The sequence below is a fragment of the Pituophis catenifer genome, unplaced genomic scaffold (genome assembly GCF_029215685.1).
Source record: "Pituophis catenifer annectens isolate HBS135680 unplaced genomic scaffold, rPitCat1.0.hap2 SCAF_13, whole genome shotgun sequence".
NCBI classification, from domain to species: domain Eukaryota; kingdom Metazoa; phylum Chordata; class Lepidosauria; order Squamata; family Colubridae; genus Pituophis; species Pituophis catenifer.
This window is the reverse complement of record NW_027256893.1, coordinates 15,126,526-15,142,062: the sequence shown is the minus strand read 5'-3', so window position 1 is coordinate 15,142,062 and position 15,537 is coordinate 15,126,526. Positions and strand designations below refer to the sequence as shown.

General features: G+C 39.9%; 1 protein-coding gene across 1 annotated transcript in view; it reads left to right on the top strand.

Annotated features, from left to right (window-relative positions):
- Positions 1 to 4,253: 4,253 nt before the first annotated feature.
- The window catches only part of EDC4 (enhancer of mRNA decapping 4), a 47,356-nt gene continuing 36,072 nt past the window's right edge, over positions 4,254 to 15,537 (top strand). The window contains 7 exon segments of the mRNA XM_070952758.1: positions 4,254 to 4,353; positions 7,264 to 7,420; positions 8,631 to 8,742; positions 10,112 to 10,211; positions 10,391 to 10,580; positions 12,058 to 12,205; positions 12,936 to 13,040. Of these exon segments, the coding sequence (XP_070808859.1) occupies positions 4,278 to 4,353; positions 7,264 to 7,420; positions 8,631 to 8,742; positions 10,112 to 10,211; positions 10,391 to 10,580; positions 12,058 to 12,205; positions 12,936 to 13,040 (888 nt within the window). The 5' untranslated portion in view covers positions 4,254 to 4,277.

The window sequence follows — 15,537 nt, the reverse complement described above, 5'->3', positions numbered from 1 at the left end:
GGGCAATCTTGAATTCATAAGCCTTGCACCATTTCAAAACTACTTTTCTATTTTTGAAACTTAAGCTTAAAGCTGGGCTGGAAGTCTAGTTCCACATGGTCATGAATAGCAAAAAAAAAAAAAATGCAGTTCTTAATTATTGATGTTCAATTTTCAATGTTCAGAACTCAGCTCAAATTCATTAATTTAGGCCTGTGCCTGTTAAGAAATAGCAGTTGTACACACTGATTGAATAGTTTTGTTTTTAAAAAAAGAGGAATGCATTTTGAAGCTTGTCACAATTTAAAGCTTCTGAATCTCCGGAGTCTCCTAAGCATATATATGCCATTAGTGTAGTTGCTTCGTTGTGTGGTGTGGTGGCCTATAGGTGGAGCTCTCCCCTCACAATCGGAATTCAGTGAGAATATATCTGCTGAACAAAACTCTGCATTGGTGACAGGAAGGGCACCCGGCCATTAAACACACTGCTAGTTCCATTCAGTTGCCCAGATTCCACCCCGTGAGGGATTATGGGGTCATTAAAAGATGATGATGAGTATAGCTGCTTCATTGCGAGGATCACAATTGAAATTGATCAGTCTGGGGCAATGGATCTTAAAAGTTAGTTTCTTAGTACCTACTTATAGGTTTAGTTGAAAACTCTTTTCAATGGAATTTGTTTCCAACACTAGCGTTCAAAGCTGGTGACGGGAAGCTTTTTATGAAGAAAAGTTTGCGGCTGATTATGGTAGCTCAGCATCACCTTATTCAATATGGCTAGTGAACGTTTTGAAGGATTTCGTGATATCATGGTTGAATAGGTATATGCCTTAATGAAGTGGTATGTAAATAGCCATACATAAAATGCCTTAGAAAAATTCCTTGAATATGTATTCATAGGAACACATTTTGACTAAAGAGGCTTTATTCTTTTTAGTTAAGCAAATGAATGCCTTTTCTCATCCATAAGGAGGGAATGACTATTTCTCCACACGCTACTTCAGCCTCCAGTATTAGCAGATGGCATTCGATTAGACACTGTCTCTGGGTCAGTGGACCCGGGAAGAACTGGCTGCGTTCTTCCCTGATTCAAGCTGCAGGAAGGAAAGTTCACCTGAACTATTTTTGAATTAAAATTGCATGCTGGAAGGGCAAAGCATATCCTAAAGACATTAGTTACTGCAAGAAAGGATAACAAAATAATTTGATCTGGGAATATGGAAGACGTGTAAATAGATGAAGGCTATTGAACCGCTGATTAAATAAACTGTGTTCTTTCTATAAAAACAAAAGGGATATTCTGTTGGGATATGGGTAGACCAGGTCTGTGTAGATGTGACCTGCCACGCTCACAATGTATTTTATGGCTCACTAGGCACATTATATCTGTTTCTGTTATATTCAGGGCAAGAAACAAATAAGTTTTCACGGCCCTCGTATGTAAGTCATAAGCTCTAGCGTTCTTCTCGTTTTTTCACTTTGATACAAAAGTGTTCTAAAACTTTGCTATTATAGTATAATATTCAATTTGGCATCAGTTGCCAGAAACAAAATGTATTCAAGAACTGCTAAGTTTACACACTGCTTAATAAGAAATACTTGATGTGTACATGGTAAAGAAAGCAAACTTTAATATTGTGAAGCTTGGTTTACGGAGCATCGCTAGTTTTACCAATAAATATGCTGAAGTTTTGTGGAGTAAGGTTATCTACCTATTCCGTTATGGGATGTGTAATCTTGGCTTGTTTAAGACTGTACCTGTGGCAAATGTACTAATAAAGATTCTTTAACAAGCTTGTAAGGCTAAGCTTAGAAATTTAAGAAACAATGAAAATGAAGGTAGAGATTCTGTTGCTGTCTTAACTATAGTGAAGCAATGACCATGAAAAGGTGGCCAGATATCCAGCGAGAGATAATCACTCCAAAATAAAAATGATTTCAAATTATCCTCTTTGAATTTTGGTGCTTGCCTGTCAAAGAAACAATTCTTTATATTTCTGTAAGCAATATATAGCTTAGTAAAAAAAAAAAAAAAACTATTTCAAGTAAAACACGTTTCCTCAGGTTTCTGCCATTTCTATGTTATATATGTTGTGATGTATAATAAAGAGGTAATTTTAGCACCTCTTACATGTTTCATATCTTGAACAATTTACAGTAATTTGGCTTGTGATCCTTTTGGTGCTGTAATAGTACACTATTACAATCGAAATGATCTCCCTAACTTGGTCCTTCAACCCTTCCAAAGGCCCCTCCATTACCACTGAAGCCGAGTCTATCCACCTACTGCTGATTGTCCTGTTTTCCTTCTACCTTTCCCAGCAATAGAGCCTTCTCCAGAGAGCCAGGTGCCCATAATGTGTCCGAATTAGGATGTTATGGTTAAATATTGTACAGTCCTACACTGAATTGTACTATAATTTTCCACCACAGGGTGCATCACCATTCTAGACTAATTCCAACGCAACCATGTGTTCCCAGTTTTTATACAAGCCACTGAGAAATGAATGAGGTGATCAGCTTTCAATATTCACATAGTTCTTGAAGAAACATTTATTGAAAAAAAAGCCATTCCTGTATTTGTTGCAATGACTTGATTGACAGTTTTTTTTTTCTATAAGAACATAAAATCTAAGATTAATGGAGAACTGGTGCAGAAAGTTTCTCAGTTTTGCCTATCAATACCTAATATAAAGACTTGTTTGCTGGAACAGTCTTTAGCTCTTCAGCAAAGTTCTATTTTTTGATGGGGGAAGCTGGATATAAGTACAGTATGCAGAAGTTTCTCCTTTTATTTTTGTATCATTTCTACAGGCTTTGGGTTTGCAAAAAGATGATCAAATATTACCAATATTGTTGGTAATTTGTTGTATTATCTAATTATCAAATACAGGTAGTCCTCGACTTACGATCACAATTCAGCCCAAAGTTTAAGTGAAACATTTGTTAAGTGAATTTTGCCCCGTTTTATGACTTTTCTACCGCAGTTAAGTGAATCACTAGTTAAATTACTAACATGCTTGTTAAGTGAATCTGGTTTCCCCATTGACTTTGCTTATCAGAAGGTCACAAAAGATGACCCCAGGACACTGCAACTGTCATTAATACGAATCAAGTTGCCAAGCATCTGAATTTTGGTCACATGACCATGAGGATGCTGCAATGGTCGTGAGAAAAATGGCCATAATTCACTTTCTTCAGTGCCGTTGTAACTTTGAACGGTCACTAGATGAACTTGTAAGTAGAGGGCTACCTATACAAATAGAATTTACATGGGGTGTTGTTCTTTTTCTATGCGGAGAGAAAATAAAGTATTTTCTAGAGTGTTTAATGAGAGGAGCTAGCACATCACTGAGATGGCTGCGTAGCAGCAGGACTTCCAGAGACTCCTTACCGAGCAACCCTGTGCATATTTAGAAATAAGAATCAGTTTTTAATAAAGGGGAATATGCGTAGCTGAGGATTGAAAGGAAGGGTCCTTGGGTGCTTTCTTGAGCTTGGTTGTTTTCTTGCAGAGGTTTCATTAGCCAAACTAGGTAACAACATCAGTGCTAGTAGTCACTACTACTACTACTACTACTACTACTACTACTACTACTACTAGCACTGTTGATGTTACCTAGTTTGGATAATGAAACCTTTGCAAGAAAACAAGCAAGCTCAAGAGAGCACCAAGGACCCCTCAAGAATGCTTGCTTATTAAGTAATCAATGTATAAACTGAACGCCTCAACTGGTGGGTTGCTCTGAAAACGTAACGTGTCCTTTGGTGAAGGCGGGATGTGTTCGTATCTTTGTATGAGGCTGTATATAGCTATATGCACGTGCACTTCTCCCCGCTATCCGGGGGAAAATCTATATATTTTTTCGTTTGATGCAACTCCAAAGGCGTGTCCTCCATAAGAGAGAGGACGAGGCAGCTTTCTTCTTTGAAACAAGACGCCTCCCTGAAATTCATAGCACGGGCTCCCTCGCCAAGAGGAAGAAGAAGCCTTCCGTCGCTCAAGGGAAAGCCCAGCTAGGTGAGGGCAGAGAAGGAGGGGACGCCGGGCTCCCCCTTCGCCCACCCACCCCCTTTTCATTTTATTTTTTTCTCTCTCTCCAACCCTTTGAAATGTTTCCCAATCCAGCAAGACGCTGGGGGGAACCCGCGCGCCGGGAATGCGGTTTCCGACGGGAAGAAGAGGCCGGCCGGACCGGAAGCGGAAGTGGGGGCGGCGAGTCGGGCTCGGCCTGTCTGGGCGGCAGGCGGGCGTGAGCGGCGGCGGCGGCGGCGGCTTCGGCCTTGGCGGGGCCCCGATGGCCTCCGCTAGCATCGATATCGAGGACGCGACTCAACACCTGCGCGATATCCTCAAGCTGGATCGGCCCGGCGGTGAGAGAGGCGAGGCGGAGGTTCTCGGGCGGCGGCGGCCCTGGCGGGGTCTGTGATCCTTTCGCCAAAAGAGCCGGGGCTGGAGGGCAGCGCGAGTGGCCGGCTTGGAATGCCTTCCTCCCGGGCAACGCCGCCCGCGCCACGCCTGATGCGGGGAGAGAAGCAGCTTCTCCCCGATCGGCCGCCCTGCAGCAGGGAAGTCCTTCCCTTCCCTCTTCGCCATTGCCCCGTCCGAAGGGCTCCGTTTGGCGGGCAGGCGGGCGGAGGCGGCAGAGAGTTTTTTGCACTCGGGGTTGTTAAGCATCCCCTGTTTTTCCTTTTTATTTATTTTTATTTATTCAATTTATATGCCGCCCCTCTCCGAAGACCCAGGGCGGCTCACAATACACTCCAAAAAAAATCACTATAAAAACACTTAAAAATTAAAAACAAAGACATTAAAAAACCCATTCACACCATTCATGGCCGGATCTCTTGCAAGGAGATCTGGGACTCAGTGGATAATATCCGAATGGAGTAAATAGGCTGCTTGCTTATCCGGTGCAAAATTTGGGTGGGAGAAATCATTCCCACTAAACCCAGTGGTTACCCCCACCAGAGCATCTTAAGGTTTTGATTTTTTAAAAAAATGGAGACAGGAGATCCCATTGAATAAAAAGCATCAATATATTACTTGCTTTTTTTAAAAAAAAATCTTCCATACCTAGCACTGTACAGTATATAGTATTCTGTGTTCAGATTTCTTTGGGTTTTTTCCCCCCTCTACTTTATTGATTAGTCCTCAGGCCGTATCAAAGTGCAGAGTTCCAGACACAAATTATTACTAAAATCTGATTTAAAAAAAAACAATTTAAAATGGAATTGGATAAAATATGATTTAAAATGAAATTGGAATAGAATACAGTTTAAAAATAGCTTTGATTAGTCTATAGGCCATATCAAAGCACAAGGTGCAAACACATATCGCCAATAAAATCTGATAACAATTTAAAATGGAATTGGATAAAATACGATTTAAAATGAAATTGGAATAGAATAGAGTTTAAAATGATAGCTTTGATTAGCCTATAGCCATATCAAAGCACAAGGTGCAAACACATATCGCCAATAAAATCCTATACAAACAATTTAAAATAAGAGTAGAGTAAAATAGTTATAGGATAAGATATAATATAATTTAATAAATATATAAAATAGAATAAAATGATATAAAATATATATGTGGTGTCACCCTTACAATCAACCCCAATCAGTCCCATGTATGCAGATCTCAACCAAACCATTTTGTTTAAGTATTGTGCTGTGTTGAATGTTATTTTCAGGTTCTGGCTGCATGTTCAGATTTCTTTGATAGAAAAGATAACCTTTATTGTCATTTTTTTCCCTGTTGGCACACATTAAAAATGAAATTCTGTTGCCAGCTCTCAAAAGTGTGCACATACGTAACACATATATGCTATATACCTACATAGGTATATACCTCTGTTTGCTTATGTAATCCATATTTTCAGCTCTATTTTCCTTAACATCAGGGGTTTTCTTAGTTTATCCAATCTTCTAAATCAGGGTCTTTTAACCTTGCCTCTTTTAACATGTGTGGGCTTCAACCCCCAGAATTCCACAGCAGTTAAAATATAGGCAGACTATCTTAAAGAAGACTCTTTTCCACTAAATTTAGGGTTAATCAATCGTCCATCTGCCTTCTTGTTCTTGTTTGGTGCTAACTGAATCCATCTAACTGTCTCTCCAACCTGTTTAGCTGTTCACACAACATGCTTCCTGCAAGGACTTCTCCAGACATGGGGTTCATGCAAAGATACTAATTCAGTGTAGAGATTTTATGCATACTTAATGCTTATTTGATTTGAATTATTGGTTTTAATAATCCAATAATTCTATATTTGCACTTTTTTTAAAAAACCCATTTTTTAAAAAGATGGTGACTATTTTTTTAAAGAAAGTATTGCTAAAACATTTCTGCATACCCACCCTGATAGCCATAGTCCCCTCATTAAATTATTCTGTACATTTGTACTCAAAATGTTGTAATTTCCATGTCTAGAAAATGGCTTGTGTTGTTCTATAATGCTGTGGGTTTAATAATAATTTCATTTATTTTGACCACTGGCTTGCAGTGTAAAACTATAAATATAAACCACAAATATATCATTTGAATAATTACAGTGAATGCATTAGCTCATCTCTGTGTTTGCCCTCTTTTGTCAAACCGTTTGACATTTAGAGTGATAATAAATAACAAGTGCAGCTGTCTTTAAAAAAACTGCAATATGGTAATATTTGGGCAATTGTTTTGATACTTCTGTGGCTTTATATTGTAGGGCTTTTTTTAAAGGAGCTTTAGATCAATTGCTTTCAATATAAGCAAAGTGAATAGATAGCTTAATAATACTACTTCATTTGAAAGTCTTGTAGGGGTATTTGAAGCCCTTGAAAAGTTGGGGAAATCATGGAGTGGAACTTTTGTAAGTTGAAGTCCACACATCTGGAGAAACCCTACGTTGGGGAAAGCTGTTCTAAAAAGAGTTGATAATTTGGCCATGAACGAAATGTCTGATGTAATGTTGTAGATTAATGTTGAAGTATAATACTCTACAGGTAAATTGTAGACTGGGATATACTTTTAAATCGATGGATGATTTCCTCCCAAAAATTCAGTGAGAATGGAAAGACAGTTCTTTCCCCATGCCCAAAATTAGATTTACAGAATTAAGTGCTATAGAAAATCTGCCTTGCTCTATTAAAAATACCATTGTTTCATAAGTCAGCAGTACACGGTACTTAAGGAAAAGGTTGGGTAGTTTAAAATATATACAACTCTGTGACAAGACTAAGTAAATATGAATTACTTGGTTTTTCTCTCTGTTTCCCACCATTTTTCATACCTTGCAGGGTCAGTGAATGAAAACCAAAGAACATCCAGTTCATATAATGGTGACCTGAATGGTCTTCTGGTGCCAGATCCCACCGCAGCTGGAGATGGCTCATCCTCGACTAAGCCTGTTCCACAAACTGTTCCTCTCGGAGCGCTACAAGACAAGCAAGTTATGTAGGTATCTTAATTGGTGAGGCAAAAGTGAAAGCCCAAAATATGTGTGATTTGTGATCTCTGGAATATCAAGTGTGAATATCAAGTGTGGAATATTAAGTGTGCAGCAGCTGCCAAAAAAGCCAACACAGTTCTAGGCTGCATAAACAGAGGGATAGAATCAAGATCGCGGGAAGTGTTAATACCACATTATAATGCCTTGGTAAGGCCACGCTTGGAATACCACATCCAGTTTTGGCCGCCAGGATGTAAAAAAGATGTTGAGACACTAGAAAGAGTGCAGAGGGGACTAGAGGCTAAACCATATGAAGAACAGTGGCAGGAACTGGGTATGACTAGTTTAATGAAAAGAAGGACTAGGGGAGTCATGATAGAAGTCTTCCAATATCTCAGGGGTGCCACAAAGAAGAGGGAGTCAAGCTATTCTCCAAAGCACCGGAGGGCAGGACAAGAAACAATGGGTAGAAACTAATCAAGGAGAGAAGCAACTTAGAACTAAGGAGGAATTTCCCAACAGTTAGAACAATTAATCAGTGGAACAACTTGCCTCCAGAAGTTGTAAATGCTCCAACACTGTAAGTTTATAAGAAGATGTTGGATAACCATTTGTCTGAAGTGGTGTAGGGTTTCCTGCCTAAGCAGGGGGTTGGCCTAGAAGATCTCCAAGGTCCCTTCCAACTCTGCTATTCTATTCTATTCTGTTCTGTTCTGTTCTGTTCTATTCTATTCTATTCTATTCTATTCTATTCTATTCTATTCTATTCTATTCTGAATGTAGCCCCACCCAGCTTCTCAAATGGAGGTTTCAGAGGCTGAAAAAAGCCTCAGAAACAGCTTCAGAAAAAAAAGCCTCTGAAAAGTTTCAGAGGCTTTTTTTCTGAAGCTCTCTTTCAGAGGCAGAAAAAAACGTTTTTTCTGAAACAGAGTTTCAGAAGTTTCAGAGGCTGAAAAAAAAAGCAAGGCACAGAGCTCACAACCAACGAACCTGTTGCTAAAATTCAGCTCTGGGAATAGCTGATTGGGGGTATTCCGGAAGGCCCTACCGCCAATGAGCTTTTTTCTTATTTTCCTCCCCAAAAACTAAGATGCGTCTTATACTCCGAAAAATACAGTGTATGTATATGGTGAGCACGGTCCCAACTCTTTGAACGATTCACTGGAGACTGACTTCTTTTTCTCTTCACTGCCTGCCCCTGCCCCCACCTTTTAGCTGCCTCTCTGGAGATGATAATTCCACCTGTATGGTGATTCTTGCTAAAGATGTTGAAATAGTGGCCAGCAGTGATTCCAGCATCACCAGTAAAGCCAGAGGAAGCAATAAGGTAAATACAAGAAAACACCTTCTCATCCTAGTATTACAAGAGGAAAAAATATGCAAAATAAGTTTTTTTAAAAATTGACCATTGGCAGATGCAGATGTTATATTGGGTACATGTTCAGACATTGTGCTTGAGAATAGGGCCTTGATATATTGACTGGCTTTGATCCAAGAGAGGTAGATTGATTGGAAGACACTTTAGTTAATGCAGGGAAGATCTGCAGTTCTTTCCTTCTCTCCCTTTCCATTTTCAGCCCGCACACCTCAGGTCTTTCTCCCCTCAGAAATACCTGCGAAAAAATGAGTAAGAGAATACTATGCATTATTTGGATGAAAACCCAAAAGAATGTTAACATCTTTTGTGATACCACATGAATGATAGCACTCTAAATATGCCTCCATGTATATTTCTGCCAATCAGCCAGTCTGTTCTAACAAAGTCCCTTAAAGTTGCTCAGTTATATTACCCATCTTGCCAATCTGTCTGCGTGCAGTTGTAATTTCAAGAATTGCCAGCTCGTTATTCATGTCTCGTTAAGGAACAAAAGGTTTGCTAATTTGTTGTCTAATATCTCTACGTGCGGTAGACGATATTCTTTCCTTCTTCATAACATTCCTGAGTCGTCCTTGTTGCTGAGAAACATTTTAAAATATTCCAAAGTAATGCTTGTTTGCTGGTTTGTTTCTTTTTCACATGGCTGTGAGCTTTTCTTCTTCTATAGATTAGACAGTGGCCATACAGATTAAACAAGGACGCGGTAGCTCAGTGGCTAAGACGCTGAGCTTGTCGATCGAAAGGTCGGCAGTTCAGCGGTTCGAATCCTTAGTGCTGCGTAACGGGGTGAGCTCCCGTGACTTGTCCCTAGCTTCTGCCAACCTAGCAGTTCGAAAGCACATTTTTTAAAAAAGCAAGTAGAAAAATAGGGGCCACCTTTGGTGGGAAGGTAACAGCGTTCCGTGCGCCATTGGCGTTTAGTCATGTCGGCCACATGACCACTGAGACATCTTCGGACAGCACTGGATCTTTGGCTTTGAAATAGAGTTGAGCACCGCCCCTAGAGCTGAAAACAGCTAGCACATATGTGCGAGGGGAACCTTTACCTTATCTCCTTCTCAGCTTCACAGCTTTCGATCATAGAGCATCCATAGATCAGGGGTGGGCATCAATGACCCCTTTACATCCTGTGGCCTTCCAATTTCCATGCTGGCTCAGGAATTCTGGGAGTTGAAGTCCACAGGTCGTAAAGGGGCATAGTTGCCTACCCCTCCTATAGACGGTCTTCTTTATTAGGTGTGGTTTTCCTTTTGATGGGTATTGAATTGATTCCTATGCTACAGCTGTTGTTTGTCTTCTTTTTTTTCCCCCCTGCCAGGTTAAAATCCAGCCAGTGGCCAGGTATGACTGGGAGCAGAAGTATTACTATGGCAACCTCATTGCTGTCTCAAATGCCTACCTGGCCTATGCTATTCGAGGTGAGACGTCTCCCCATCCTCCCAGTGTCCATTCTGAAGTTTCAGGTTGGGCTTCTTTTGCATCTTAACTTTTGTCCAGTGGTCTGTGCTGGCTCTTGTTCCATTTCCACAATAGAAAGAGGAATTAGCACTCCCCTGCTCCTCTTGACTAGGTGTATTTTGGCCTTTTTTCCCCCCAGGTGCCAGCAGTGGCTCGGCCATGGTGCGGGTCCTGAGTGTCAGTACGGCTGAGCGGACGCTTCTGAAAGGCTTCACCGGGGGTGTGGCAGATCTGGCTTTTGCTCACCTTAACTCCAATCAGTTGGCCTGCCTGGATGAAGCTGGCAACCTGTTCGTCTGGTGCCTGTCTATGGAGAACGGAAAAATCCAGTATCTTACTTCAATGTTAACCATGATGCAGTGGTGGAATTTTTTTTACTACCAGTTCTGTGGGCGTGGCTTAGTGAGCGTAGCTTGGTGGGTGTGGCAGGGGAAGGATACTGCAAAATCCCTATTCCCTCCCTACTCCTGGGGGAAGGATATTGCAAAATCCCCATTCCCTCCCCACTCCTAGGGAAAGGATATTACAAAATCTCCATTCCCACCCCACTCTGGGGCCAGCCAGTGGTGGTATTTGCCAGTTCTCCAAACTACTCAAAATTTCTGCTACCGGTTCTCCAGAACCTGCTGGATTTCACCCCTGTCACGATGGCAAAGGGTCACAATATCGGTAGATAAATTAGTTAGCCTGTGGTACAATTTGCAAAGCCTGACTACTGTTGTAAACAGTTGTAAAAAAACAGTTTTGTTTTGTTTTTTTAAAAATAAAACAAAACCCTACAGTAATGGATTATTACATTACTTAATTCTGCAAGCCAGAACTGGGCATTGAGCTTTTTGATTTCAGCATTGCAAAATCTGAAATCTTGACTAGGTTAGGGTTAGGGTTAGGGTTACCCTCTTGCATTCTAGTCTTCATGTTAAGATTTTTTTTCTCAATATTAACTGTTCTGTTTGTGACTTACACATCTATAACCTTCACTTCATTGAAACTAGCTAAAATCAAAGATAATTGATGCATTTATCAAACTGAGAAATATAAATACTGAATGCTATAAAAAGGAGAGTTCAGTTGTGCTGTAACGACAATTGTTGATCTTTTTTTTTTTAAAAAAAAGGAGAAGAAATGGAGCTTTCCTGCCCAGTCTAGAAAGCAGTGATGAAAACTTTATGCATTGGTTATTCACATAAACTTGTGTTTGTTTTAACTACGATATTGCACCGTCCTTAGTGACCTAATTCACATATACTTCTAAGGAATGAACCATCGCTTATAAACCACAGTGACTAAGGTTCACACAATGCATTAAACCAACAATTTTGTGGTTGAATAAAATCTGCTAGGTCAAACACTGATAGTTTAATATTTTTTGGAGACTATTAAAAGTGGAAGAAGATTTTTACTGTTGCTAAAAGATGAGGACAAGGTGTTACGTAAACTCAGATTCTCATTCAATCAGGTACCGTTTATTTTCAACATATCTGAGATGGACCAGAAAAACATTAACAGCCATGGTGGCTCAGTGGTTAGAATGTGGCACTGCAGGCTATTGCTGGCTCCCTGCAATTTGGCAGTTCGAATCTCACCAGGCTCAAGGTTAACTCAGCCTTCCATCCTTCAGAGGTGGATAAAATGAGGATCCAGATTGTTGGGGGCAATAGACTGACTCTGTAAACCACTTAGAGAGGGCTGTAAAACACTGTGAAGTGGTATATAAGTGCTTATTGATATTGCTATTAAAATTGAACTTCTGGGAGGCTTTTGTAAAGGGGAATGATGGAGGTCTTCCTTAACTTCGGTGATCAGAGAAGAAATCTTGGTGAACATCAAACGACCTGATGGGACTCCTCTGAACAACTTCCGGAGGATAATATGGTGTCCCTTCATCCCTGATGAGAATGAGGAGAGCTGCGAAGAAGGCAGCCAGACTCTGGCATTGCTGCACGAAGATAGAGTAAGCATTTCTTCAGCTTTCCTTCTTTCCCTTTGGAAATGGTGCTATTGGGCCACTCAGCGTAAAGTTGGTTTTTAAAAAAAGCAATGATAGGAATACAGGTAGTCTTCGGCTTACGTCTACAATGGAGCCCAGAATTTCTGTTCTTGGGCTCGTGGTTAAGCATGTTTTGCCCCATTTGACGGCCTTTCTTGCCACAGTTGTGAAGTGTATCACTACGGTTGTTATTAATACGGTTGTTAAGTGGATCGGGCTTCCTTATTGATTCCACTTGTCGGAAGATCGCAAAAGCGGATCACATGACCCCGGGACACTGCAACCGTCATAACCATGAGCCAGTTGCCAAGTGTCTGAATTTTGATCACGAGACCGTGGGGATGCCACAACAGTTGTAAGTGTGAAAAACTGTCATCCGTCACTTTTTTCAGTGCCGTTGTAACTGGATGGCCACTAAATGAATGGTTGTAATTCGAGGACTACCTGTAGACTACCTGAGATAGGTAGGATTTATTCCCCACCGTTCAATCAGGACTATAGAAGCTTCTTGGGTGAGGAGTGAAACGTCTTCAGGAAAAAAAACAAAGTCCAGTTGCCTTTTGAAAAAAAAACACCTTTGGGACAACCATGACCTGGATGACCGAGAATCTCCATAGACATCAACCTGTTGGGATGATTCCTAATGGAGCTTTAGCATGTTCTTTTTGCTCACTTTTTCCCTTTGTGTTGGCAGGCTGAAGTTTGTGATCTTGACATAATCCGAGCCAACCATAGTTCATGGCCAGTGGAAGTAACCAACATCAAAGAAGGCTACATTGTGGTGAAGGGTCATAGCACGGTAAACATTCAGCCATTGTCTTGGTGTAGGGGCATAGTTTCTGACTGAGGTATTATAGCTCTCTGTTCTGTGTGTCTTAATCCATGAACCTCAAGTATTCCTCTTGGCCTTCGTTCTGATGGCTGATGACACTAAAAGCAAGACATTCTTTTGCAGTTATTGCTGGCGTTTGCACATAATAAGCCGGGATGTGAGTGAACTGTGATTGGGAAAATAAGACGTGAAGAGTTTTAGATGAAATCTAAACTCAGGATTTTGCTGAAGTGTCCTCCCATAATCTAGGAACAATGTCCTCACATCATCCGTTTCAAATTGGGGGTTTTCTTAGCTGTTGATCCTGAATGTTTTGGTTCTACTTCACTGTAATTCTGGATCTTGATCTCATATGATGTTTTCCACCTCCCAATTTGTGTCACTGCTTGTCCATACTGGGGCACGAGCATGCTACCAGTAGGAACATTATGACTTCTTCAGCCAGGATGTTTGGTTTTTATGAACAAATAGATCTACCAAATGTTACCCACTTCCGGTGTGGCGTCATGGCGAGACAGTCGGGATAGCAGGGCTCCGCGAATTCCCGGTCAATCTTTCCTTGTTGAGAGGCCCTAAGGGGTTAAAGTCACCCTTCCGATCAATGAGGAAGAGAAACGGCCATTATGGCAGGAATGAAGCTTGGGGCAACCGAAGAAAGAGATGAGCTGGAGTTGTTCATGATCAGAGGATTGGAACTGGGAGAGACAATTTTCAACTTCTATATTAGAGACTTAAACCCAAACAAAAGAATTTTTAAAAGAAAGACTCTCCAAAACGTTGAGAAAGCAGCAAACTAATACATGGAGATAGATTACAGACCCAAAAGAGAAGTAAACTTTAATGGAAGACTACAAAGTTTTAAAATATAGAAAGACTGGACTGGAACCTGTAGTATTGTGAAAAGTGACCTAATTTGTAGATAATATTGTTTGACAATTGAAAGAAATTGTATAAAGAAAAATGTTCATTCCCCCCCCCCCAATCTTTTGACAATCAGCTGTTATACTTTAGCTTCCTTTAATGCTGGAACTTAGAGCTGGGATGTCACCTACTGATGAAAAAAATATTATATGGTGGGAATAGTCCTTGACAGAGATTTGATAAGAAAATGAGGTTTTATAACAGAAGGGAAAAAAAGGAGGAGAAGAAAGAAAACAGTGAAAGGCAAACAACACCTGGAAAGCCTTTTTTATTATTATTCTATATCTATTTGCTTTTTGGCTGCTTGGGAGTAACTGGTGAGTCTTTTGAAGATTTTCAAGGCAAGGTGGACTATAATTAACAGAAATTACCCTTGAAACTGGACACTTGACTCTCTGGATTAAAGATATTTGGAGAAATTTGGTGGCCCATTCTGGATTATCAACAATATCTGACAGAACATTCTATGAAGAAAAAGAAGCAAAATTAAACAAGATTTACAAATTTGGATAACTTAGAGGGAGCAAATTGGAAGATTTTGAGGAGTATAAAAATTGTGAATTTTGAATAACAGTTCTGGACTGAGCAAATTTAACTAATATCGGCTTTTTTGGTGTTTCTGGACAATTGGGACATTGGGATTTTGGTGGATTATTGAGTAACTTTTAGTTTATTAAATTAATGCAAAATGTTTTAACAGGAAAAAATAAATACACTTCTAAAAGAAACATTATTGATGCTTCAATGTATTCAAGAAACTTTGACAAGAAATCATAGGGAGATGATGACTTCGATGCATGATACAGATGTGAGACTAGAAAATTTTCAGCAAATGACAATGAAAGATGAACAAAAAATCCAGAAAGTAGAGGAGAAATCAGAAGGAGCTGAGGAAAGAACAGAGGAGATAAATCAACAAATGTCACAAGCAGATAAAGATACAGAAGGGACAGCAAAAATTCTTAAAATGCAACAGGTAGACTACTCTTTAAGAGGTCAAAATATAGAAGAGGATAAAGAGAAAGATCTCCTAGAAGTGATGAAAGAGTTACTGACGGGTGCTCTAGAGACTCAACAGCAAGAGTTAGATGTTGAGGCAGATGAAATACTCAAGACTAAATATAAGGGATGTAAGGTGATACGAGATCCCAATGGAGGAGTATGGAAGATTTACCAAAAAGTCAATAAGAGTTGAAATATTAAAAAGGGCAAGAGATGATGGATAGATATAGAATACTTCTTAATATGGCAATTGCTTCATTAAGGGTGAGAAAATAGAGGTAGAAAGTAGGAATTGGAAAATAGCATTACGTATACTGATACATAATAGAATACATTATAATTACTATGTATATGTAAATGTTAGAAGTTGAAAGATTACTATTGTGTATACCTAAAAAGTATTATTATGGTTATTAGTATTGTGTATAAAGTACAGTGACCCAGATTATACACTGTTCACTAAGCACATATGGATGTTAAAGAAAAAACTATTTAAATGTATTTTTTTTTAAAATAGCCTTGTCCCATCCCCAGCCAGATT